The sequence below is a fragment of the Emericellopsis atlantica genome, assembly GCF_019669845.1.
Source record: "Emericellopsis atlantica unplaced genomic scaffold F5Z01scaffold_2, whole genome shotgun sequence".
Lineage (NCBI taxonomy): Eukaryota > Fungi > Ascomycota > Sordariomycetes > Hypocreales > Bionectriaceae > Emericellopsis > Emericellopsis atlantica.
Window position 1 is genome coordinate 983,152 of NW_025764704.1, and position 23,985 is coordinate 1,007,136.

General features: G+C 57.8%; 12 protein-coding genes across 12 annotated transcripts; 5 read left to right on the forward strand and 7 right to left on the reverse strand.

Annotated features, from left to right (window-relative positions):
- Nucleotides 1-1,627: 1,627 nt before the first annotated feature.
- Nucleotides 1,628-2,672, reverse strand: F5Z01DRAFT_632723 (uncharacterized protein; the record flags this gene model as incomplete). The annotated part of the gene is made up of 2 exons (XM_046261882.1): nt 1,628-2,098; nt 2,190-2,672. 2 exons carry the CDS (start codon nt 2,670-2,672, stop codon nt 1,628-1,630), a joined length of 954 nt encoding a protein of 317 aa, XP_046122572.1.
- A 144-nt stretch (nt 2,673-2,816) lies between these two features.
- On the reverse strand, nt 2,817-3,850 carry F5Z01DRAFT_209206 (uncharacterized protein). The gene is made up of 2 exons (XM_046258141.1): nt 3,349-3,850; nt 2,817-3,292 (listed from the first exon to the last, which is right to left on the reverse strand). Exons 1-2 carry the CDS (start codon nt 3,769-3,771, stop codon nt 3,017-3,019), a joined length of 699 nt encoding a protein of 232 aa, XP_046122573.1. The 5' UTR covers nt 3,772-3,850; the 3' UTR covers nt 2,817-3,016.
- Nucleotides 3,851-4,011: 161 nt separating this feature from the next.
- Nucleotides 4,012-5,269, forward strand: F5Z01DRAFT_209873 (WW domain binding protein 11-domain-containing protein). The gene is made up of 2 exons (XM_046258145.1): nt 4,012-4,352; nt 4,404-5,269. The coding sequence occupies exons 1-2, from the start codon at nt 4,280-4,282 to the stop codon at nt 5,090-5,092; spliced, it is 762 nt and encodes a 253-aa protein (XP_046122574.1). The 5' UTR covers nt 4,012-4,279; the 3' UTR covers nt 5,093-5,269.
- F5Z01DRAFT_208909 (putative MFS monocarboxylate transporter) lies at nt 5,270-6,819 on the forward strand. Its single transcript, XM_046258138.1, has one exon. It carries the CDS (start codon nt 5,447-5,449, stop codon nt 6,794-6,796), a length of 1,350 nt encoding a protein of 449 aa, XP_046122575.1. The 5' UTR covers nt 5,270-5,446; the 3' UTR covers nt 6,797-6,819.
- Nucleotides 6,820-6,842: 23 nt separating this feature from the next.
- On the reverse strand, nt 6,843-7,916 carry F5Z01DRAFT_679180 (DNA/pantothenate metabolism flavoprotein; the record flags this gene model as incomplete). Its single annotated transcript, XM_046265501.1, has 1 exon — nt 6,843-7,916. One exon carries the CDS (start codon nt 7,914-7,916, stop codon nt 6,843-6,845), a length of 1,074 nt encoding a protein of 357 aa, XP_046122576.1.
- Nucleotides 7,917-8,516: 600 nt separating this feature from the next.
- Nucleotides 8,517-10,582, reverse strand: F5Z01DRAFT_643835 (acetyl-coenzyme A transporter 1-domain-containing protein). The gene is made up of 2 exons (XM_046262741.1): nt 8,954-10,582; nt 8,517-8,905 (listed from the first exon to the last, which is right to left on the reverse strand). Exons 1-2 carry the CDS (start codon nt 10,282-10,284, stop codon nt 8,587-8,589), a joined length of 1,650 nt encoding a protein of 549 aa, XP_046122577.1. The 5' UTR covers nt 10,285-10,582; the 3' UTR covers nt 8,517-8,586.
- A 95-nt stretch (nt 10,583-10,677) lies between these two features.
- On the forward strand, nt 10,678-11,785 carry F5Z01DRAFT_209419 (Cenp-O kinetochore centromere component-domain-containing protein). The gene is made up of 3 exons (XM_046258142.1): nt 10,678-10,800; nt 10,850-11,692; nt 11,743-11,785. The coding sequence occupies exons 1-2, from the start codon at nt 10,746-10,748 to the stop codon at nt 11,614-11,616; spliced, it is 822 nt and encodes a 273-aa protein (XP_046122578.1). The 5' UTR covers nt 10,678-10,745; the 3' UTR covers nt 11,617-11,692; nt 11,743-11,785.
- Nucleotides 11,695-12,858, reverse strand: F5Z01DRAFT_209454 (adhesin protein Mad2). Its single transcript, XM_046258143.1, has one exon. It carries the CDS (start codon nt 12,768-12,770, stop codon nt 11,904-11,906), a length of 867 nt encoding a protein of 288 aa, XP_046122579.1. The 5' UTR covers nt 12,771-12,858; the 3' UTR covers nt 11,695-11,903.
- An 825-nt stretch (nt 12,859-13,683) lies between these two features.
- Nucleotides 13,684-14,334, reverse strand: F5Z01DRAFT_670368 (ABC1 domain-containing protein; the record flags this gene model as incomplete). The annotated part of the gene is made up of 1 exon (XM_046264550.1): nt 13,684-14,334. One exon carries the CDS (start codon nt 14,332-14,334, stop codon nt 13,684-13,686), a length of 651 nt encoding a protein of 216 aa, XP_046122580.1.
- A 3,482-nt stretch (nt 14,335-17,816) lies between these two features.
- Nucleotides 17,817-19,202, reverse strand: F5Z01DRAFT_643844 (uncharacterized protein). Its single transcript, XM_046262742.1, has 3 exons — nt 18,902-19,202; nt 18,477-18,809; nt 17,817-18,422 (listed from the first exon to the last, which is right to left on the reverse strand). The coding sequence occupies exons 2-3, from the start codon at nt 18,733-18,735 to the stop codon at nt 17,941-17,943; spliced, it is 741 nt and encodes a 246-aa protein (XP_046122581.1). The 5' UTR covers nt 18,736-18,809; nt 18,902-19,202; the 3' UTR covers nt 17,817-17,940.
- A 968-nt stretch (nt 19,203-20,170) lies between these two features.
- Nucleotides 20,171-21,194, forward strand: F5Z01DRAFT_210052 (uncharacterized protein). The gene is made up of 2 exons (XM_046258147.1): nt 20,171-20,552; nt 20,607-21,194. The coding sequence occupies exons 1-2, from the start codon at nt 20,291-20,293 to the stop codon at nt 20,843-20,845; spliced, it is 501 nt and encodes a 166-aa protein (XP_046122582.1). The 5' UTR covers nt 20,171-20,290; the 3' UTR covers nt 20,846-21,194.
- Nucleotide 21,195: 1 nt separating this feature from the next.
- On the forward strand, nt 21,196-23,073 carry F5Z01DRAFT_210121 (major facilitator superfamily domain-containing protein). The gene is made up of 2 exons (XM_046258149.1): nt 21,196-21,592; nt 21,648-23,073. Exons 1-2 carry the CDS (start codon nt 21,296-21,298, stop codon nt 22,911-22,913), a joined length of 1,563 nt encoding a protein of 520 aa, XP_046122583.1. The 5' UTR covers nt 21,196-21,295; the 3' UTR covers nt 22,914-23,073.
- The last annotated feature ends 912 nt before the right edge of the window (nt 23,074-23,985 follow it).

The window sequence follows — 23,985 nt, forward strand, 5'->3', positions numbered from 1 at the left end:
CGGTCGGTCGCTCACGTCCCGGCTTTTCTCGACTTTGAAGGGTCGTGACCCGCCCAGCGGTACACGGAAACGAGCCACTGAGGGAGAGGGACAGGCGATGCCTTACTATGGCGTGGTGGAGCTGGCACTCGCCCTCTCCGCCGATGGCGCCGGATCAATCACATGCCTGGAAGATCGACTGCAATTAATAGATGCTTGCACACCACGAACGGCTAGCAAGGGCCGTCATCATGGGTGACAGGTCTTAAAAAGCCTACGTGGTAGTCAGAGGAGGGGAAAGTGGTTGTGGTAATCAACAGATTGCTACCTTTTGGAAGAGTGCATCGTTGCTCGATGACACGCAGCACATGGACAAGCGGAATTCCTCATGGCATAGAGTTTCGGGGATCCGATCTCGGCTCTGCGATCCTTGGAGCGGGTAGTACAGCATGCTGTCGTGCGACCAACAACTACGACGGCACGATCACCAGTAATGCCTCACACTCGGCTTTATTAGCACTAGCTGACAGATGACAAGTACGCTGAAATAGGACTCTAAGTTAGTCCTGTGCCTCGTTGCCAGTTGACGCAGTCAACCACAACACCCCACGCTGCTATACAGGTGTTCTCCAATACCTGCCCAGTCCCCTCATGCACCTCCGTCATTGCTGCATATTCACGTTCCGGACTGATGAACTATCGCGGCCGGGCATTTCCATTAGCAGAATCCATCAGGTATTTGTTGCTGGCTTGGTCAGGTAATGTTGTAAGGCAAGGCAGGAAAAGTGCAGCTGCCGGCCAAGCCAGGCAGGGTCCAGTCCAGTCCCCTCGGCGCATGCACCCGCGCCCACAGGCACACGAGGTGTGGCCGAGGGTCCATCCAGTCGCAGGCGGCCGCGACGCTTCTTGACTTCTCGAGTCTGTGCCTAGACTGGGAATACTCGACACTGACAAGTTGCTTCTTTGAGGAGGCGCACGCGCGATGCCGGCTAACGCAGTCTGGCCGCGCGCCCATCTCACGTTGCCGCGTTTCCTCCCGCTCAAAGTTTCCCACCCTCGGGTCAATAACGCGAACGAAGGACCGAAACACTTGCATGACCAGACGCTCCGTGCCACGGTGACCCCCACACTGCACACCACCCGGTCGTGGGAGGTTGCAGGGGGGTCTTCAAAGTTCAGCGAGCTTCGCGGCAGAATGCTTGTTATGGATGATGAGTACGGAGTACGTCCGTAGTACTCCGTACGTACTAGTCTAGTATTCCTCTGCTTGAGCCTTCCGGAGTGTTATTTGGCCGCATCAGCACCGTCCAAGGCTCTTCTTGCCGTGGACCGTATACATAAAGAGGCAAGCTCAGCTCCGCTCCGCATCGTGGCCCACTGAACCCCTGAGACATCTGTGTTCCATACAGTATTAGCTCTCGTGAGTCGCGGTGAACCCTCACGCGGCACGCCAAACGAGAGCCCACGAGCGTCGAGCGCTATAACGATGGGAGTATCCGTGCGGATGTCGGTGCAGCTCCCCGTCCTAGCGTTCGAGAAGTCGTCTGGACAGTCGAGCGTATAGCTACAGCTCCAGTCCTCGGACGTTTTGAAGTTGGCGCAAACATGAGCTTTACTTCTTTTCTTCACGGGCAACATGGCAAATACTTTAGCCCGTGGGCTGTCTGTCTCGTGGCGCTTCCTCGTCTTGAATAATATCTATTGGTACTAGGGCCTCTTCAGCGGGCGCACAAACAGCGCTGCGGGGATTCATCGTCATGGCATCGCTGGCGCTAGCAGGGGCCCACGGATCCCAGACCCAACTCGAGGAGGGTCCCTCCATTCCGTCAGCCTGGGCGTTGTCCGTCCGGCTGTCTGAAAGGCGCACCCAGTCATCAGGCAGAATGGTTGTCGAGAACATGTCGGATGACAAAATAAGCGTGGCAACGCCGTCGAGTGGTCGAGTCGCAGCGTCTCTCGCATGCATGCATGTGATGGATCCCGGCCGCAGCTGCATGGGATGCTTGGCCTCGCGTTGGCTGCCACCGTGCTTCAATTCGGTCATCAAATCGCGACGGGGAAAGAAAGAGCGGCAAGTCATCATAATCTCTGAATCTACGGATAATAATATTCGATTCCCCTGCTATGTGATTCCAGGAACCAGGTACATCGCGCCATGCTACCCAACTCCAGTACAACATGCGTCCGGTATCCCAGACTCAAGCCCGTACGTTAATACAGTTGAGCCCAGACGTCCCCAGAGACGTTGGCTGCTCCCCGCGACGACCGTACTCGAGAGCCGTCTCCTCCTCGCGCTTGATCTTCTTGGGGATCAAGGACTTGGGAGGAACACCCTTCGCGGCCTCGCCACGCGACCCAGGCGCCCATGCCTTGGAGCCGTACCCGAGATGTCCGTCCACGACGCCATTGAACATGTCTCGATAGTACGCCAGCCAGTCGGACAGGTTGTCGTGTCCCTCTGGGTAGTGATATGGACCTGCGCAGGCGACTTCGAGCTTGATGATCACGAGCCAGCGGTGGTATACTTCGACAGAGCGTTCAGAATGGCAGGCTTGGCCTAGACTGCTCGCCAGAGGCCGAGGCCGGTGAGTATAGTACTTGGGAGAGACGCATGTTGTTCCAAGACTGTTGGCTTGAACGGGTGCTCGATCACGATCTGCTGACACATGCAGCTTATTATATGCTTCTGACATTGTCGACTCATTCTACTCTTCGACTTTCCTGTCGAGCTGGCTGATATCCCATGCCATGCTGGATTATGCCTCGTCCTCCACTTTGAATCCAACAGCACATTGGGTTGGATACCATGTCTAGTCCGCGCAGGACTGGGGAGTTAGCAAGTCGTCTGGGACCTTGCTCGCGAAAGCTGCAGCTGGTGAGCCTTCTTGGTCCCTGGCAGGAATCAGGCTGACCGTGGCGCAAGCGTCTGGGAAGCCGATGACAGGTCCAACGGCAAGCGTCAGCAGCATGAGTGAACGTTAAGCGAATGCATTTGCGCTTATCCTCCTGGCGTATTGCAAATTCGCTTCATTGTTGTTTACCGAGCTGACCCTTTTACCGCAATGTGCACGCAACATTCCCCCTCATCGTCGTCCTGCCGTTTCCCTGTCGTCCTGCCACTGTCTAGGGCGTTTCTGGCGTCACCGTCCAGTTGAGCGAGGCAGGTGATGCTGTGGCCGCGGTGAATCGCTCGGGATCGGGTGCTTGCATCGTGTCTTGGAGAAGGACTTTGCCAAGTGTGCTCAGTGATCGTCGGTCTGGGCTGGCCATAGGTGCCGACGTGCTGAAGGCTTGCGCCACAGTGGCATCGAGGCTTGAGAAAACGGTCCTCAGCGGTGGCAAAGGCACTGGTGGTCTGAACGGTGATACCGGTCGTGGTGCTTTGACAATGTTCAGAGGTGGGACTTGTGCAGGGTGAGGTTCGTGAGACTGTATCGGCGGCTGCTGTTGGCATTCCACTCCTGTACTGACGACTTGTGTTTCGCCGCCCCCTTCATGTTCTCTCTTTCGGTTGAGCAGCTGGCGCACGCGTTTTAGTAAAGGCTCACGGTGGAGCTTCCTCGATGTGCTGGGCTTATGTGATGATGCTTGCATGAGCTGTGTAATTCGCCTGTGGTAAAAGTAGCATGCCACCGCCAGCATGAGGATGATACCCATGCCCAGAATGATAGCAGCAATGGCCATGCCCGTCGCCACGGTTGTCGCTGACGAGGCTCTGCGTACGAGAGCTGCAGGAGAGGCGACTTGTCCATGCTGTCTGTAGTAATGCGACGTCTGGATCGGAAGAATCATGACTACCAGCAGGCTCAACCATCCTAGCTGAAGCAGCCTATGAATATGAAAGCCATCGCGTGTCGATTGTGGAATACGCAAGACATATATCCTCCGTCTATTCGCGCCCTACTTACAAACAAGAGCCTTTGGCAGAGGCAGAGCGGTCTATGCGTGCATCATTGAATACCTATTAGCAGTCCCTGCATCATGGTCGCCAGCGGCACGTGCAGAGGCTTGGTCGGGAGGCCATGCTCAGGTCTAAAGTTGGATGTCCGTTGGTCGTGACAAAGGGGCTGCGCACAGATTGGTGTTGACTGGGTGCTTCGAGGATGATGCAGAGGTCTGCGCTTGTAATGTCGCGCCAAGCGCTTAGTAATCATATTTTCCCCAGCACGCGAGATCGACTTTGACATCATGGGGCTTTTCTCTACGCGAACCATTACGATCCCCTGTGCAGCTTACAACCACGACAACCCAGCCCCGACGTGCCTCCTCCTCGCGAGCAATTCTTGCCGCTGCTTCGACAATGGCCAAAGAGCGCAACTACAACCCCGTGCAGGCCCAGCGCAAAGCTGACAAGGCCAAGGCGATCAAGAAGGGTCAGTGACACGAGAAGGTCAAATTTACATCCATCCCCTAACGTCGCGCAGGCAAAGCCGAATCGCTGGTCCGGAAAAACGAGAAACTGGCAAAGAAGAATCCCGAGCGCATCCAGAAGCAAATCGACGATCTAAAGGCCATCACGACCAACGGCGGAAAACTCAGCAAGCATGAGGAGCAGGTCCTCGAGGGCCTCGAGAATGAGCTCCGATCGGTCAAGAAGGCCAGGGACACACTAGGCGACCGCGCACCCACGTTCGGACGAGGCTGGACGAGGGATCACGACGGCCCCGCGGTTCTGGGCAAACGACGACGCGGGTCCAACGCCTCCACGAGCGAGGAGGACGTGCCAGAGGACGTGCGATCGATACCGATGCCGCGCGATACGCCGCCGCCGATTCCCAAGGACGTCCTCGACGCGTGGTACGCCAGACGGCGCGCGCGCCGCGAGGCTGAGAACGCCGCAGCCCACAAGAAGGACAATGAGCCCAAGAAGGACGCCCCGCCTGCGGAAGCCAAGGTCACCTACTCCGCCGAGCCCGTGCGACGCGACCTCCGCAAGGAAGCTGTCGCCGCCTTTGTGCCCAATGTCGTCAAGCTCAAGATGGACAAGGGCCAGGGGCAAGGTGGCTTGATGGAACCGGAAGAGGCTGATCGACTGGAGCAGGAGGGGTACCTCAAGCCACAGCCGCCGCCCTCCAAGGCCGTGACAGTCGAGGAGGCCGATGACGAGGATTGAGAAAAAGCCGCTTGACTAATACGCAAGTCATAAACTACTAATCGAGGCAATATGCAGCATGTCGGCTTCGGCTTCGGCTTCGGTCTGCATGCACTTTTGGGCCCCGATGCGGTGCGGGTGCGGGCACCGTGGAGGTAGTCCGGGGATGACGCGCCCGTGGACCAACCAGCAGTTTCAATGACCATGACTTTGCAGCGTCGCAGAGGATTTTTCTGGTCGGCCTACCCACTCCGAAGTCGCCCAGCGGCTGGCGCCCGATAACTTTATATATTCCCGATCTGCCGCCTCTCTTCTCCGCCAGCATTCGTCTGCTCGACAACATGCTCTTCCTCTCGCGCCCAAGACTGAGACAAGATGGACGTCCGCCAGGTCACGTCACGCACCGCCCATGATGGCCCCGAGGACGAGATTGTCGTCCCGGACGAGCAACCGCCTGAGGGCACCGACCTTGAGAAGCGCGCCACCCACGCATCGTCAACCGCGTCCTACCAGGAAACCTACCCCGAGGGCGGCACCAAGGCATGGCTGGTGGTGCTGGGCGCCTGGTTCTCCATGTTCTCGTCCCTGGGCTTGATGAACACCATTGGCATCTTCCAGGCATACACGCTGGACCACCAGCTCAAGGGCCAGAGCGAGGGCACCGTCGGCTGGGTCTTCTCCATCTACACATTTCTCGCCTTCTTCTGCGGCGTCTACATTGGGCCGATCTTTGACAAGCACGGCCCACGCTATCTCATCCTGGCCGGCTCGGTGCTGACGGTGGGCGGGATGCTCTCGACGAGTTTCTGCACCGAGCTGTGGCACTTTATCATCGCGTTCGGCATCCTCTGCGGCGTGGGGACGTCGCTGCTGTTCACGCCCTCGGTCGGGGCCGTGGGCCACTGGTTCAAGGCCCGACGCGGGCTGGCCACGGGCATTGCGGCCACGGCGGGCGGCTTTGGTGGCATCATCTTCCCGCTCATGGCGAACCCTCTCTTTGAGCAGATTGGGTTCGGGTGGACGGCGCGTTGCATAGCGCTCATTGTCCTCGTCTCCTGCATCATGGGCAACCTGCTGGTCCGCTCCCGACTGCCTCCGGCGCCCAACGCCACCGCGAAGCCCGAGTTTAAGATCTTCAAGCATGTCACGTTTACCCTGGCGACCGTCGGCCTCTTTTTGCTCGAATTTAGCCTCTTCATCCCCGTGGGGTACATTACGACGTATGCCCTGCACAAGGGCTTCGACCCCACCTTTGCCTACCAACTGATCCCGATCTTGAACGCGGGCTCTGTGGTGGGACGTGGTCTGCCAGGCTGGTACGCCGACATTATCGGCCCGTTCAACACATGCATCTCGTCCGTCGTCCTGTCCCTCTTCGCCTGCTTGGTGATCTGGCTCCCCTTTGGCCACACCACGCCCGGGATTGTCATGTTCGCGCTGCTCTTTGGCTTCGCCTCGGGCACGGGCATCGCCATTGCGCCCGTGTGCATCGGGCGGCTGTGCAAGACGCAGGAGTACGGTCGCTACTACGCCACGACGTACACGGTGGTGTCCTTTGCCTGCCTCATCGGGATCCCGATTGCGGGCAGCGTGGTGCAGGCCAACGACGGCGAGTACTGGGGCCTGATCATCCTGACGGGGACGGTATATGTTGGCTCCCTGGCGGCCTTTGTGTGGGCCAAGGCGACTGTCGTCGGCTGGAGGAACTGGACGGCTGTTTTTTAGATTTTAAACCCAAAAAAAAGAGAGGGCATACAGATGAATACCAACTTTATTGATGTGATCTGGCTTCACTTGTCTTGATGTGCTCATCGTGCAGGTCCCTGACCGCGGGAATAATTAAACTCTCAATCTCACCGCTGGGCTCCTCCTTGGGCACCCGGCCCGCCTGCAGCGCCCTGACCTGTTCCTCAGTCCACGTGCTGCCGTCCTTCTTGCCAACGCGCAGCCACTGGTCCTCGCGGCCGGGGCTGACAAAGCAGACCTCCCACTTGCGCGTGGCGAGGAGGTTGCCGATGACGAGGTGGTGCTGGTAGCGGCCGAGCGAGTGGCGGGCCTTGTGGACGAGCAGACTCGGGTCGGTCTCGAGCTTGTACGAGGTGATCATGCCCTCGGGGGCCCAGCCGTCGACGAGGTTCTTGAGGAACTTGGGGACGGGGTCCAGATCAATAACAAGACGCTTGGAGCGGGCGATCCGGGGCGCATTGTCAAAGTTGTCAAACTCCTCCTCGTCGGCGGGCATGGCGACGTCGGTGGACTGGATCTTGTGCTCGGCCATGCGGGACTCGGGGACGAAGAAGTCTGAGACGGCGGCGGCGAGGTAGAGCAGCCCACGGGGGCCGAGGGGCGCCATGAGGCGCGAGATGGCGCGCAGCGAGTGGAGGTAGTCGGTGATGGTGACAAAGGAGATGGTGAGGAGGGTACCCTCTGTCCGGGCGCGGGTGTACCGCTGGAGGACGTCGCCCATGCGGGCGTCCTTGCTCCTCACGTTGCCGTGCCCGTCCTCCTCGAGAAAGTCCAGGAATGAGCCGGTGGTGCTGTGGGAGAAGTGGCGGGCGTAGGGCACGAGGGAGAACTCGCGGTGGAGGAAGATGACGGCGTAGCCGGCCTCGAGGAAGTACTCTGCGCTGGTGGCGCCCCGCGTGCCGGCGGAGAAGTTGTCAATGAAGCGGACCGTCTGCTTCTCGAGGGGAACGGTGGTGCCGCCCGAGGTGATGAGGACCACGCGCCGGCCGGCGGCGGCATGGCGGTTCACAAAGTCGGTTGAAGCCGCAATCTGCGCCGGGAGCGAGGCTGGCGGGGGCTGGGTGGAGAAGTAGGCGTCTTCGTCCACGGGCGCGGACATGATGGAGGAGGCGGGTGAGGGGGGGCGTGATGCGTCGGAAGCTGCTGCTGAAGAACAAGAGGAGGAGGAGGAGGAGGAGGAGAGGGAAAAGGCGAGTGAGATGGCTTGCTGCTGCGACATTTTGGTTTTGTGGGTGGTGGGACGATGATGTGATGAGGTCTACAGAGCAGTTGTGGTCCCGGCGGACGACTTGAGGTCAGCAAGACTTAAGCTACATGTACTGTGAGCGTCAAAATAAAGATAAAGCATTCTTTCTGAGAGCTACATGAGGCTTTCATCGGACCTGCGGATGTTTTTGACCCTGGAGATCGGAGTGTGGTCGGTCGGTCCCTCGGCAAGATCTGGAGGTTGAGGGTAGTAGCCTCGAGAAGCCGAGATGGGGGGCTCAGACTGGGGCTGCCGGCATAGCGGTCGCGTGCCGTCGCCTCGGCGTATTTTGCGATAAATAGATGTTACTCGCGCTCCGCCCGAGATAAGCTCTGTCAGCAGTATGGTGTACGACTGTTGCTCTTTGTAAGTGAGGGCTGACGTGAGTGAGGCTTCAGCATATCGACGACCCCGGATTCGAGGTGGGGCGTCCAACCCCAGACAGACGGCGCAATGGTCGATAATTATTGAACACAATGTATCAATACGTCCCTCTGACAAATCTACTCTATATCTAGCTTATCTACTTCTTCGGCCCCAGTCTCCAAGCGCGCAGGGGCAGCTCCTGCAACTGCAGCACCTTGGGCCGGATATACCACATAAACGTCACCACACCAAACAGGACACACATAATGTTCACAGTGTAGTACCCGTCGCGCAGCATCTCGCACGTGCCGCCTCCCTTTTCGCACATCTCCTTGTCCGCCTGCATGGCGCAGGAAAAGGGCGCCGTAAAGGGCGCCTCCTTCAGGTCCGTGGGTGGGTGGCACGTAGCCACGGTGAATGAGTCGACAAGCTTGAGGACAAAGTAGCGCGGGAATGTCCCGCCAAGATTCGAGACCCTATCTCTGTCAGTTGAAAAGTCCTGGTTCATAAAAGTCTTGACTTACGTGGCCAGCAGCGTCATGTAGGTACCCCCAATCACGGGGTCGGACACGCGCGCGTGGAATGCCGAGACGGCCACAAACATGATGGTGTTGGTAAACGTCGAGAACACGTGCTCAAAGATGACCACCAGCAGGTACCACGACGTGACACCCTCCTTGGGGAAGATGATGACCACCACCTGCGCCAGCACAGCGGCCGCCAGCCGGCCCATGAAGCCCCAGCACCACAGACGCATCGGCGTGTACTTTTGCGACCACATGCCTGCATAGTACCCCAGCCCAATCTCAAACGGAAAGTCAATGAGCACGGTCAGCGCCATGTTGTCCTTGCCGAAGCCCTTGTCCAGCAGCTTGAGGTTGGTGACGCCGTCGTTGGCCTGGAACCCAATCTTGGCGATCAGGTGCACAAAGATAATAGTCTGCACGTTCTTGAGCTTGAGGATGCCCGCCATGATACGGTACACATCCCAGACGCCGTCCTCGTTCTGCGACTTTTCCTCCCGCTTCAGGAATCCGAGCCCAATGGTGATGACAATGTAGGCCCAGCCCCAGAGCTTGAGGTACCCGCCCAGCGTGACCAGGCCCTCGTCCGAGGGCACCGCGCGGAACCACTTGTTGGCAAAGTCGGACGCGTTGAGGGCGAGAAAGACGGTGTAGGACATGAAATGCCCGGCTGTGAGGCCCACCGTCTGGGCCGTCGAGGCGTACGAGACGTTGCCGGGCGACAGGAGCGTGAGCGCCCACCCGTCGACGGCAATGTCCTGCGTGGCGCACATGAGGACCAGGAAGAACCACCACAGCATAAAGTGCCAGACAGTCGTGCCGCCTGGCTTGCCCGTGTTGGCCATCATCTCCTCGACGTGGGAGCCCAGGTACAGCATGCCAAAGCCGGACAGGAACTGGATGGGCACGATCCACGTCTTGCGTCGGCCCAGCTTGGCGCTCCAGACGGCGTCGACAAAGGGACTCCAGAGGAGCTTGAGCGAATACGGGTAGGACGCGAGGGTAAAGGTGCCAATCTCGCCGTAGGACAGGTGGTTCTTGAGCAGGAACGGGACGGACCCCATGGCGAGGCCCATGGGGATGCCCTGCAGAAAGTACAGCAGGACGAGGAGCAGGAAATTCTTCTGGTCCTGCTTGGGCAGCTCAAAGAAGCCGTGGTCCGCCGTCCCGTGCTCCTTGCTGCTGGGGGGTGGTGCGCGGTCGAGGGTGAAGTCGTCGCGGGCGACGTAGGTGCCGGCCGAGTCGGCATCCGGGTTCGGGGCCTTGCGGCGCATCTCGACGCCGCTGCTCATGGTGCCGTTGCCGTTGGGAGATTTGCGGCGACGGGCCATCGGTTTCGAGTCGTCGAGTCGTCGAGTCGGGCGTGACGGCGGGAGGACAGATTTCGCGTCGTGGGCCTCAGGAGGCGAATGGAAGAATGGATCGATGGATCGCGGACTTGATGACAAACGGGTATGTACTAGGTAGGATGAAAGGCGTAGAGAGCGACAGGCCGACGAGCTGGATAAAGGAGGGCCAGGCAGTCGTCAAGAAGAATGCGACATGGCAGTGACTGCAGTTCGCGACAAGCTTTTGAAGTGAGAAGACTGTCTGTCTAGGCTGGACCCAGGTAATTAAGAGCTTGGAAGCCGAAGTGGGATGCGAGGGCCGATGCTCCGAGGTGGGCGCCCCTGAGGCTGGCGGGCCTGGCCGCCTGGATAAGGCGCTTATCGCTCCCGATCGTCACCTTATCTTCAACGATCCCAGACGCGACAGGACCCGCGTCGTCATTATTGACATTGCGTCGGGCGACATGTCTACCGAAGCAGAGCGACTGGATGAGGAGATTGCCGCCTTGAAGGCTGACGGTCAGTATCTACACATTCTCTGCCCAACCTCACGACTAAATCCCCCCAGTCTCCAAAGCGCGCCAGCAGCTTGCCGTCGAAACCTCCACCATCGTCGCGACAGCTGCCGGGCAGACCCTACTCGCCAACGACGCCACTCTCCGTACCTACGCCGAGAAACAAGCCGCGCATCTCCAGCAAAACTACCACCGCATCGTCACGCCCGTCACCTCGTTCAAAGTCATCGATCCCGATCCCCACGCTGTCGACGGGGGCCATGTCCTCGCCCTGCGCTTCGAGGCCATGACCCACGGCCGGTATCTGCACCAGTACTACGTGATGCTGAATAGGCCATACCCCCACTCCAAATACCTACGCGTCCATCGGCACACGATCCCACCCGCGATCCCCCTTGCTGGCTTTGCCGCCCGCTATCTGCCCAGCCCGAAACCGGACAGCGAGACCCCGCCACAGCAGGACCTGGATCGCTTCGCTAGGGCGGTCAGGCGAGAGGTCGCGCGGTATCACAGCAGGCTTGGTGTCATGGCCGACCTGAAGCGGACGTTGTTCGGCCGTCACCAAGAGGGCGGTCCCGTCGCGGACGACGTGGTCGAAGTCAACATGGCCGACCTGGAGGCAAAGCAGATCGCCTTGACCTGGGCGGACGGTAGAATCGGACGCCTGGTCATGGACGACAACGGACAGGTGACCAAGATGGTCGTCCAGGGGGCCGAGGGCAGGGACTGGGAGCTCGAGAGGGAGGTCTTGGCCTCGGACGACAGCACCATGGAGGATGTCGTTCGGCAGCTGCAGCAATACGCCGCGAGGGAAGGATGAGGCCTGGCCGCTCCATGAGACACGACTTATGATTCATTATGCAAAATGGCTTGTAGATATACCCCAGTGTGGTAAAGTAAGTACAATAGTTCTCTTCTCGATTCTAAACAAAGCTGACACCAGTAGACATTAAATACAAGCTTCGACACAAGAAAGCTGAATAGGTACATCCAGAATAGAACAGATCCACCCCTAGGATCCGACGCCCGTTTCTCCATGCCAAAGTCGTTCAGGTTCATCGCTCACTTACCTCTCTCATTGTCGTCGTCGCCTTACGACGCGCGCGTTTACCACAGCGCAAAGGCGAGGGCGGCGACGAGGGCGAGACCCACGGTGTTCTGGGCAGCGCCGGCCGCGGGAGGAGGCGTGACAATGGGAGGCGTGACGATGGGGTTGGTGGCGTTGTTGCCGTAGGTTGTCGTGGGGCCGGGCACGATGGGCGTGTTCTCGGCAGGAGGACCCGGGGCGACGGGGGTCACGGGCAGACCGGGGGTGGCGGGCAGACCAGGTGTGCCGGGGACGACCGGCGTACCAGGGACACCAGGGACCATGGGGGTGCTCTGGGCGGGAGGAGCAGGGACAGTGTTGGTCTGGTAGATGGAGGTGAAGGTGCTGGGAGGCATCTCCATCCGGGTCGATGAGGAGGAGGCGGAGGGAAAACCCTGGGTGGGAGGCATCGTCTCGGAGGGCTGGACGACCTCGGGAACCGTGGTGGGAACCATGGCGGGGTCGGTGGTGGTGGTAGGGACGACGGGGACGACGACGGTGGTGGTGGGGACCGCGGGCGTCTCGACGGGGACCGGGCCGACGGTCGTCTCCTCGACGTAGGTCACGGTGGTGGGCTCGGCACAGACATCACACTGGGTGATGATGTTGGTGCGCGTGGCGGTCACGGTGCCCCAGGTGAAGGAGGGCTCGTTGGGCTCGGGGCAGGGGTGGACCCAGTGCCAGCCGTGCTCGTGCGTGTTGTCGCAGTCGTCGATGATGACGCCGTCGTGGGGCGGGTGCCAGACGTTGGTGCACTCGTGGCACGGCTCTTGCTGGGGGCCAAAGAGGTTGAGGTCGGCCGAGATGCCCAGGGGCAGGTTGACGTCCAGGTTGAGGAGGGCGGTCGCGGTGGAGGCCGCGCCGAGGAGGGCAAAGGTGGTCTTCATCTTGGGGATGTGTGGTGAAACGAGTGTCTTGTTGGTAAAGAGTGGCTGGGTCGAAAAAGTGACTCCGGAAGGGTGGGTTGGATGAAGGCGGTTTGGATGGTGAGTTGAGGAGAGAGGAGGAAGGGCGTTGGGAGCAGATTCTTATACACAGAGTCTTCTGTATTGGCACATTGCGTCTATGGCGACCGTCTCCATGGCTTTTGCAGAAGTGAATCAGGGTGAGATGAATTCTCAAGACATGGTGCTTGAGGACGAACGGTGCTCATGCAGGGCGGCGGCGCCTTAGCGCATGTCGCACCGCTGGATGTCTGGCAGCACCGCCTTACGTATACGCATCCAAGAGCCGTATGCAGGAACACATTGTAAACTGAGTCAACGAGCGAGAAACAGTGTGCTATTTTGGTGCAAAGCCCATCATGTAGGTAGGGGATCGTGTTCTGTTTCAACCGCGTGGCTGCATTGCGAACACGCAATCCGCTGTGCAGAGGCCGGTTATCCATGGTGAGTCCCATGGGAATCCGGCACAGGAGAGCGATCTTTCGTTAGTTAGTCCCTATTGCCGAAGGCTTGTCCTCGGTAATTGTCGAGGTGCGCAGTCCACTGCTCGAGTGTCTAATGAGGCGCTTCGACGTGGAGGAGGACTGAGGATCGATGCTTTTTCCACTTGAGTGCCTCGGGCACATTTTCGGACCTCGAGACTGTGAAATGAAAGGTCCACGCAGACCATAGCATCGGATCCCACAAAGGGAGACAGCGTGTGGTGGCCACGTTGAACCACGTTGACCGTCCAGGGTCCTGCGGACAAACTCCCTTCACGCAGCTCTTCTCTCGGATGCTGATCGTTTGCCCGGCGCAGCATGAAGTTTCCAGGCCAAGGCTTAAGGAGAGGGAAGAGGTTCTCTCTTGGCCAACTTCACCAGTCCAGCAAGTCCTCCACTTTGGCCTCGCCCGATAGATCCTGCACCTCGCCGCCAGCCTTCTTGGCCGACGCCAAGTCTTCTGCACTCTCATCGAGGAGGGACACATTGATGCCCCATGCCCGGGTCTGCTCGTGCGCAATGTCGATCCATTTCTTCACCAGGGGATGACATGCAGCCCCGTCCTTGGCCTGCTTCTGCTCGTCGGGCATCTCATAACCCGGCAGTCCGTCGCTCTTCCAAAATTCACTGCTGAAGAGCTTCTCCACGCTCAGGTCCTGCCTCGCTTCTTGCAGTAGTGTCTCCATCCGGGTCAGGTCTTCACCCTGGACCGCCTCGACGATGCCCTCCAAGGTGCCCAAAATTTGACCGGCCTGGAGTCCGATCGCTGCGCCGATGGTGTAACCTTGGTCGAATCCCTGCTGCAGCGTATCTTGCTTTCCAACGTTGACACCCTCGCGGTAGCCGGCTGTGGAGTGCTCCGCCTGCACACGATGAATGTCTGAGTGGGTTGTGATGTGGTGATGCTCCTCCTCATCAGCACCGAAAACATCGTCAAAAGCGTCGTTTACCGTGGCGGGTGGTGGCACAGGACCTTGGACGATGTGGGATTCATCTCCCACATTCTCCACTGGTTGGTAATGCATATCGAGTGATTGTCTTTTCATGTATTCCGTCAAGACTTGATTTTCGCATTCCGTACGACGTGGTGAGGGAAACACATTCCCACCTTACCTTAGGGTAGTCTTGACTTCATGTGCGGCCCGACGATTATGTCAGCTTAAATGGGTCCTATCGCGGAGCAACATCAAGATCTCTGCCGCCATGGTGAAATGCCAGCGTCCTTCAACTCCACCTCGTGGTCCCCAAGATGCCACCCTCGCATCAAGCTCACACCACCCTCTCAGCAACATCGTCAGCGTACAGCAACAATGTGCAACGAAACTGAATGCCATGTACATGTAATCTGGCCAGAAGCGACTGTCTGTGTCGCGTCGTGGACTCCAGCCCATGTAACACCTCAGGAGCAACTGTAGCTGTGCGCACAACCAAACCCAGCCAGGTATCCGAGCCTGTCGGCTCTACGAGGGTATCACCCCCGGGCAGGCCGTGTAGCCTTTCGCCCGTTGTTCAAGTGAATTCCTTGATTGTCGCCCTTTTTGACGGAGAAGTTTGCCAGTGTGTCTGGTCTGTTCTGTCTGGAGCAGCGTTCCGATTACCTGCCTGCCATTACACAAGCCTGCGAAGTGGCTCGTATTCTCTGCGTGATGGCTCCACGAGCAACATTTGGTTGCGGCAGGACTCCAAGGCAAGGACGGCCAGAGCCACAAGAGGGACACGTCGACGAGAGTGAATCATGACAGCTCACGAAGTATATACAGCCGAGTTCTGGCATCAATGGATGGACTCTGTAGACACGCACGCACACACACACACACACACTACAGCCAAGCTAATAAATTATTCAAAAGACAATTTCCACCAAGAACATCACCCCAAGAACGTCACGACAATGTCTCTTTGGCATTCCATGGAAGCAGCCCTCGCAAACATGGGTCGTGGCGATGGCTACGACTGGCCCAAGCCCATTGGGCCCAAGCCGCCCCCCTCGGGCAACTAATGACACTCGTCCTGCGCTGCTCCACCTGTCACCCCCAGTCCCAGCAAACTGGTGACGGTGGACCTGTCAGGAACAAGGGTTTTCAGAGGAGGGTGGCTGCAGAAAGAAGAGCCGCAGGGTTTCCGGCAGTGGGCAGGTCTGTGAAGGCGAGAGGCAGGACATGAGTCTGGGCCGATGGATGGGCTCTGGTTATCACAAGGCAGGATTTACAGGATAAAAGAAAACAAGGTCTCGCCGATCTCTGCCTCATTGTTCTCACCGTAAGATTGATTGTGCATGTTAATTATACTGACCCTGCCCCCTTTGATTGGCATGCGAGCTCTGCCAGACATCGCTCAGAGTGCGGTTTCGGAGGGCATCAGTGCAGTGCCAGTGCCGCATCGAAAGCGCATAAATCAGGGCTGCCACGCGAGATGCGTTGGCCAGATGTGACTGTCACACCGATTGCAGGTACGCGACAGCCATGGTGACGCTGCGGCGGCTGTCCAACAACACTTCGCCTGGGCTGTTTGTGCCTGGGTGCAACGGAAGAGGCCGGCTTCCCCTGGTATCATGGTGAATACCAAACAGTAAACCTCCCTGCACGGTGAATACGGTACCAAATTAATTATTATCAACCTGACACAGTGTCAAGTGAGAATTGCTTGCGCTTACGGGACGGACGGATGACTCCACGAGACTCAATTCCGGGGAAGAAACCCGCAAGGCCCGCCGCCATGGTCCGGGCTCCAGCAGACGACATCCGCCGTCCCGGACTGGACTAGGTCAGGCCAGGCCAGGTTGAATAGGGGCAACAAACATTGGATAGCGGCCACTCCCAATCCATACGGATCGCTCTCCGTGCATTTGAGTTGAACTTTGAAGCGCACACCGACTCGTTTGCAAGTTGCGGCGTGCTTCAGGTCGGTCGCGCAATCCAGGGCGCCAGCAAGGCATTGTTGTGGCTGTCTTGCTGATCTGGCGACTGTTCCGTGCACATGGTTCTGGCCCAGAGTCCCCAGACAATTGTTTGCTTGTGGTTGATAACCACTGATAAGATAGTGGTGACAATATTTGGACGCGGCAGGCTGCTCACGTTGCCGGCTGTGTCCAGCCCGCTTTGTCTCGTGAGAGAAGAGATCATAATTATGGCTAGTATTCAATCATGGCCAGAAGCAAAGAGCTCAGCAGCCACTCGCTCACCGACAGTCACCGAACGCTGCGCCATGACATGTCTCACAACGACGACTCATGTGTCCGCACCGCATCATCTCATTCTAGAAGCTTTGCTTTTCCCCCTGTCCCGCGTTTGTGAGCGCTCGCTTGCCGGGCCCTGGGCGAATGGGTTCTGGGCACCTACGTATATTTTTTTTTTTTTTCGTGTCACGGAGCTCGCGCTCGTTCATGCGAGATGCCGGCCGCGATGCTGTATCGCCTTGATCTCCCTATTCCTGCAACGCCCCCGTCCGCATCCGTCTGTGGTGTGAGCAGCCAGTTCCAGCTCCCCTTTCCAACATTATTCCCCTTCTTCCACCAAAGTGAACCCATTCATCCTCTTCTTCACCTCTTGTCAAACCCCTGTCGATCAACAGGGCCCCAATTAGCCAACCCCAGCAAGGGGTGCGCCCGTAGCAAGTCCCATTCTGACGCTGTCCTGGACTCCTGGGCTGGCACCCGGCCCCCCGTCCGTCGTCATCCCAACAACTTGACACACCGCCATCGGGTGGAAAGCCACGCGAGCAAGCAAGCAGTTTTATTTTTTGGACAGGGATCTGGAGCGGAAAAGGGTAGGGAGTTTGGAAAAAAAAAAAAAGCAAAGGCGGCAAAACCTATTTCTTTGAGCCCTAAGAGAACGGCATGATTTAAGCAAGCTTCGTCCTGAATCTTCAAACTTGGACTTTTGAATATCTTCACCGAACCTCACCTTGCTTGCTCTGTTGCCTACTCCAGTATCCGGCCTCTGTTCCTCCATCACACCGAGAGCAGACCCTCTTCACACCAAAAGCTCGCCACTCACAACCAGTCGCCCACCTCTCTGCTGCTTCTTCCACCACCAAGCACGGAACCAGACAACACGACACCTCACTACCACCTCTACGCAAAAGTCACCATCATGCCTCGAGGTCCCTACGACACCACTGGCGTCCTCAAGCCCAGCGCGCCTAAGCCTCCCCCAAAATGATACAAAATCGACCTTGATACGAACATTTGGGAGCTCAGTCGAGGTATGCTCGCTCGCCACACCAACTGCTGTCCACAGAGACTAACACAGAGACAGCACACCCACCATACTACGATACCACAGCGCGCTTCTTCTCTTCGCTTCCTGCACGTCCACGACGACATCCGCTTTCATATTCAGCTTTTTTAATTTTCACATGGCGTTTCGGTCGAAAAAGGGGAGAGAATGGGAACACTGCTTTCGGGAACAAGACTATAGACTGGCAACGGGTTCTGGAGGATTACTACATACACACACGGTCTTACGACGCCACGAAAAGCATTTAGACTACCATCATTCACATGAATTCATAAATATATAATTATATATTTCCTCCACCCCTGGGACCGAACCTTGAAACCCAACCAAGACCGACGCCTTATACTGAAATCGACCATCTATCTCAGCTCTCCGTACGACCGCTCGACACCCCTAGCCATACTGAGGAGGCTGAGGGGATGGAGGAAACGACCCTCGGTTGGGCGAAGGCGTCCTCGTCCCCAGATCGCCCGACTCGTGCACGGGTGGCGGCTGGTGAATACCAAGCGCCGGCACAGCAGGACTGGTCGCCCGACTCAAAGGCCCCGTCACAGCCACCCTGCCCGTCATCGGCTGCTCCACGCCAGCGTACGCAGAGTAGGGGTCACATATGGTCGTTTTGTATCCCATGGGCTCGTACTTGCTGTCCACATCGCCGGGCGCCTGTGCCATGGACCACGGCTTGGTGGTGCCCCCGTTGTTGGGGAGCTGCTGCGATTCCTTTGTGATATCAGCATATTTGCCCTTGTTGCGGCGCGCCTGGATGAAGCGGTACGCCACGATGGGGATCCAGAGGAACAGGGCAATCTTGGTGGCGCCTAGAAAGATCTTCCCCCATCGGATGGAGCGACCTGTCTGCCTGGAGCGGTCGTATTCTACAGTGGTCAGTCAGAATGCGGGCCTTACCAGACATAGGAGACGGCGCATACCCTTTTTGCCGTAAAAGACCAATCCTCCAATGAAGAGAACGACGAGGACAATGGCCAGCGCGATCAGAACCTTGGCCCAGATGGGCCAGTGGGCGATGCTTCCCTTGTGGGCGAACTTGCTCTTGTGGCGGTACTTTGACTTCCACGTGCGCTCACGTTTGACCATCTCGAGTGACGTCTTGAGTTTGCCAAATGTGCTGTCGCTGATGCCGCGGGCGAACAGCTCGCGCCGGATGGGCATGGTGGTTATCTCGGACATGATGAGAGGAGAGGTGCTTGCTAGATGGCTATCGACACAGCTGGGCCAGCGCGGAGGGATGGAGAACTCGTGTTCTTTAACAAAAAACGGCAGTCAGCACTAGAAGCAAGCATGCTTTCAACTCTCACGGGCAATCTCAAGCGTGGCCGGCCTTGCGTGAGCATACATTGGACATGGGCGTCATCAGCCCTGTCGGTCCAGGTCCATGTCCTTCATGCAGGACATTGCGCTCAGCCTCTGGCGTTTCGAGGGAGCGAAATGCGCAGTGAACACTTGGTTTATTGGCGCCATTTTGGGATATCGTGCTTATTTTTGGTGACAATGGCGGCTTGAATTGATGCTGACAGGACGGGGTTGGCGGTTGAAGGTTGTTGCAAGACCATCAGCGATGCATTGTGTGATTGGGTGGATGTGTCACCTTCAATTGCTATCTTTGTCAGACGTCTAAATATAACACTCGCGATTCATGCATCCAACTTCAATTCTGTTTTGAACTTGGCTTTATCATGTGACTGTATTGACTGCAATGAATCGTCACCCGCTCGTCGGGGACATGATGATTGATAGGGTAGGTGGAAGGACATCTACCTCGGACTACGACCCCCAGCCTGCTGCTCGGTGAAGCTTCACCCAGTCATCCAACAGCTGCCGCTACCAGCACTCGACGCGGTGCCTTCAGCTTTGCACATTTGCGTCAATGTCATCGACAACAGAAGCGCGTCCCTCGACGTGCCAATGCAGGCAGACGGTATTCCGAGACTAGAATTGGTCCGCGCGCCTCTGTCTATGAGCAGCGTCTGCTCGAACAGCGAGGTGACCCCGCCACGTCAGGTCGAGAGGAACGTGCTGCGCTGGAAACCCGACGATGGTTATCAAAGGCCACCGGCATTCAAGTTCAATCCATTGATGCCTCATGCCTGCAAGGTGCCCGAGGCACACACGCATCGGGTGACTTGTCGGTGGGCTGTCCGCTCTATGACTTGTCAACAGCCAAGAGCACCCACGACACGCTGAGCGAAACAGAAGCGAGCGGGGAGTCGCGTGCAGCAGTACGAAACGCGTCGACTCAAGTCCATTTGCTCAGAGCAGCCAGCCGAGAACCATCGTGGGCCTTTGAAGGCTTGCCAGGGCCGTCCCGCGGCCGTTCGCGACGATGCCCAAGTTCCCAACCCCCTCTGCTATGCATAAGCCCCATGCAGCACAGGACGTCTCCATCTAAGACCATTGGCCCGCCACTCGCCAAAGGTCCCTTTCTGGGCATATGCGATCCTGCGACTGCTGGCGCTGCACCGATGCCAGCAGAGCTCGCCCTCATTGCAGCCACTCAACGCTGGGCCGACAATGTTGTGATGCTGGGGTGGCCTCACCGCCAGATGCTTGGACAGTTTGTGACCCCACACATCGCCATGCCATGTCTACAAAAGAGGACTCTGGCCCAGACCTTTTTTGCTCTTGTTTCTGATCTCCTGCTATCCGCAGGCTGTGCCTTCTGGCCAGTCACAAGATAAAAACAACTACACAACCACTACTCTACGCAACTCTCCGGCCACCGACCATGTCGGTGGTGCAGGACCTTCTGGCTTGGTGGTGGGCCACTTGCCTCTTGCTAGGCATCTGGCTCGCCCCCATGGTCCTCGTCGACCGCTCTGCGGTCGGCGCGGGCCCTTCTGGTCTGTTCGATGGACTTTGGTCTCGTCGGGAACTGGTGTCTGGCAAGAAACAGTCTGTTCTTGTTGCCCCTCACAGTACCTCCGCTACGGCCCATGGTTTGGAGTCGCTCTTTGCGCTCTCGAATGTCATTGGAATTTCTGGTCAAGGTACGTGATGGTGACGACGAGGTTGTCATGATCGACCAAACTAACCTCATACAGATGAACCCTTCACTGGGCATGCTCATCTCGCGACTGTTGATCGTCTCTCCGCCTCGCTCTCACGCGTGCAGAGTCTTGGTGCGCTTTCTCGATTGTGCAACCTATTGGCTGAGGCTAACATCACGCCAGGACAACGCTTGTTCTTTGGGAACAACGTCACGTCTGGGACCCTGATTGGGAAGGACAGGTTGACGACGGCGAGTCGGGAAGCCTACACGGGACGTCCTCTGTCTGTCTAGTAATGGTGCACGCCTGCCAGCAACATGGCGGGCGGCATCGTGAAACACGGATAGGAGGCTCATCAGTACTCTGAAGTATCTGACAACGAGGGATTGCCTTTCGGGGCACTCTTCAAAACCTGGGGAAGCCATGCTTTAGTGCTTGGCCCGTATCGAGGATGTTTGGATGTGTTCGCAGGAGGGATTGGCTGGCTGTCTGTCACCAGATATACGGTGGCTGGCTGGCTGGGCCCGCCTGCACCTCCACCACAAACGCTGTGAGGGCGCGACGACTTGACTGTTTCCTTTGTCTCATGATATACACCTATGAAAGAACATGAATTGATGATTTATGTCAATTGCTCCATCGTCTGCGCGTCGTGATTTGTGCTCCCTTCATGTTCCCTCGGAAATGAATCATGAGATCGCGCTCCAGCTCCAGCTCAGCAGCGAGCTCTATCCCGCCAAGCCATGTTCCCCACATGCGGCCCGCCGGATCTGCTCCCTGCCGGCGGACGCACGTTGACGGTGCTGGAGTCCGGGACTGCTGGTGGCCCCAACATTAGGCGTTTCAAGAAATCTACTTCCAGGCGAGCTGTCCTCTATTACTGTCTGACACCTCTTCACTTTTCGGAGCCTGTTCAGCTCGCGTCCTCTTCTTCCCTTTCACCCGTTCTCTCCATCGCGCCCGCCCTCATCATGGCTGTCGACCCCGCCACCCGCAAGCGGGTTCTTCGCGTCATCTTCGTGTCCCTCCTCCTCGACCTCGCAAGTGCACCTCTCAAACGAACCGCAATGGAGCAAGACTAACCCGTGGCCATAGCTCTCCTTCACATTCATCCTACCGCTGTTCCCCAAGCTCCTCGAGTTCTATCGCGACCGCGAGGCGCCCTTGTCCGCCGATGCGCCCAAGGCCACGCTACTGCAATGGCTCCTCAGCGGACTGAACCGCTACAAATCCGCATTTGAACGACCCATCGAGGCGCGCTATGACATTGTGCTGCTGGGCGGCGCCATGGGCTCGCTGTTCAGTCTCCTGCAGGCCATCGCGTCGCCCTTGATCGGGGCGCTGTCGGATCGCTACGGTCGTCGCACCGCGCTGCTGGCTAGCATGACGGGCAACATTCTCAGCGTCCTGCTGTGGGTCGCCGCCGTGGACTTTCGAACCTTCATCTTGAGCCGGATCGTGGGCGGTCTGTCGGAGGGCAACGTGCAGCTGGCTACGGCCATGGCTACCGACATCTCTGATGGGGCCTCGCGTGGATCGACCATGGCCATCATCGGCGCCTGCTTCTCCATTGCGTTTACCTTTGGTCCTGGGCTGGGCGCCTACCTGAGCACCATTCCGTCCGTGGCTGCCAATCCATTTGCTACGGCCGCTGGCGTGAGTCTTGGTTTGATTGTGCTGGAAACGATCTACCTCTACTTCTGCCTACCGGAGACCCTCCCTGCACTGACCGGGAACGCACCCGAGAAGAAGGAGGAGAAGAAACCCAAGGTCTCCTTGGAGCGCACAAACTCTCACTTCCTCCTGAACGCGGTGCACTTTGTGTTCCTCCTCTTCTTCTCGGGCATGGAGAGCTCGCTGTCGTTCATGACGTACGAGTTATTCGCATTCGGATCCTCGAAGAACGGGCGGCTGCTGGGCTTCGTCGGTTTGGTGGCCTCTCTTCTCCAGGGTGGCGTCACTCGTCGCCTTCCCGCCCTCACATCGGTGCGCACGGGTGTGATCTCGTGCCTGGCCGCGTTCTTCTTGCTGGGGAGGGTGTCGACGATTGGTGGCCTGTATGCGGCCGTGACGTGTCTGGCCGTGACCTCGGCGACCGTGGTCACCGGACTGAATACCCTGAGCAGTTTTGAGGCGAGCGAGGACGAGAGGGGCGGCAAGCTCGGAATTCTTCGCAGCTGGGGCCAGCTCGGCCGAGGATTGGGCCCAATCTTGTTCACGAGCGTGTACTGGTGGGCGGGTAGAGAGGTGGCGTACAACATGGGCGCTGCTGGTATGGCGGTTGTCGCGGCGGCAGTGTTGCTGGGGCTCAAGACACCAAAGGGGGCGGAAGGGGTCAAGGCTGGGAAGAAGACCCAATAGGTGGAAAGAATACAAGGGCGGGCTTGTTGCCATTACCTGGAGACGATGAGTGAGCCCACATATACCATCAACAGAGACTGCCCGTGACTGTTCCATGCATCGTCATCCAGAAATCAAGCACACAGCCGGACACCGCAGGGATGCCATCTTGGCTAGACGTTAATTTGACATTGCCGGACAGAGATTATATCCATGTGCTGCCACCTCAGGATAAGGTTTCTTGTAACCACGAACACGTCCACGCCTAGAATTGCACCTGGAGGTTCCTTAGCAGGTTGCCGACCTTCTATCAATCTGTAGCGGCTGGCTGCCCGCTCGCTCAAGCGCGTCGGTCAGCTTTTCTGGCGATATGAGGTAGCGACATCCAAGGGGCGTGGCAGGGGCAGATCCTAGGGTTTGTTGATATTGTCTTTGAAAAGGGGCGTGAGACCAGACTCTGGCCTGACTCGATGTAATTAGGGGTCTTTCGTGCTTTACGTTGAATGACCTCTCGACACATATATGATTGAACCAAACTCACTGAGTGTGTATTCTTGGATCCAGCATTCTGCCCGTTCTCACCAATTCACCATGTCTTCCCAGCTATCTTCCTAGAGGCCTTTCTGCGCGGCCCTGGTGATCTTTCGACGACCCCCTGTATCGAGCGCCGTCGAGCGATGTCTCATGCCGCAGCGATCAAATCGTCAATTCATGTTCACACTACCTCAATGAATGAAAGGGTGTCTTTGCCGCTTGTTGGATTCTGATACGTAGTGCACTCCCGGGTAGGCAGTGCGAAGCTGCCTCTAGTCGGGATGATTGACTCCAGGCCATTCTCGATTGAGTGGCCTGCTTGGCGTGCTATGATTGATCAGGTAAAGTACTGGTACTTACTTGGCTTGGCTTCCCTCATGAAAACGTGGCCCGAGCACTCCGTAGATGCAGAGGAAAGTATCGAGTGCAGCACACTGCCAATTATGCTCCGCCTAATACGCCATTTCATGTACCTTACCAGGTAATGATGCGCCGCCACGCGCAGCGGAGACGATGGACATGGACTGATCAGCGCCTTGTCCGCCTGCTCTTGTCTGAC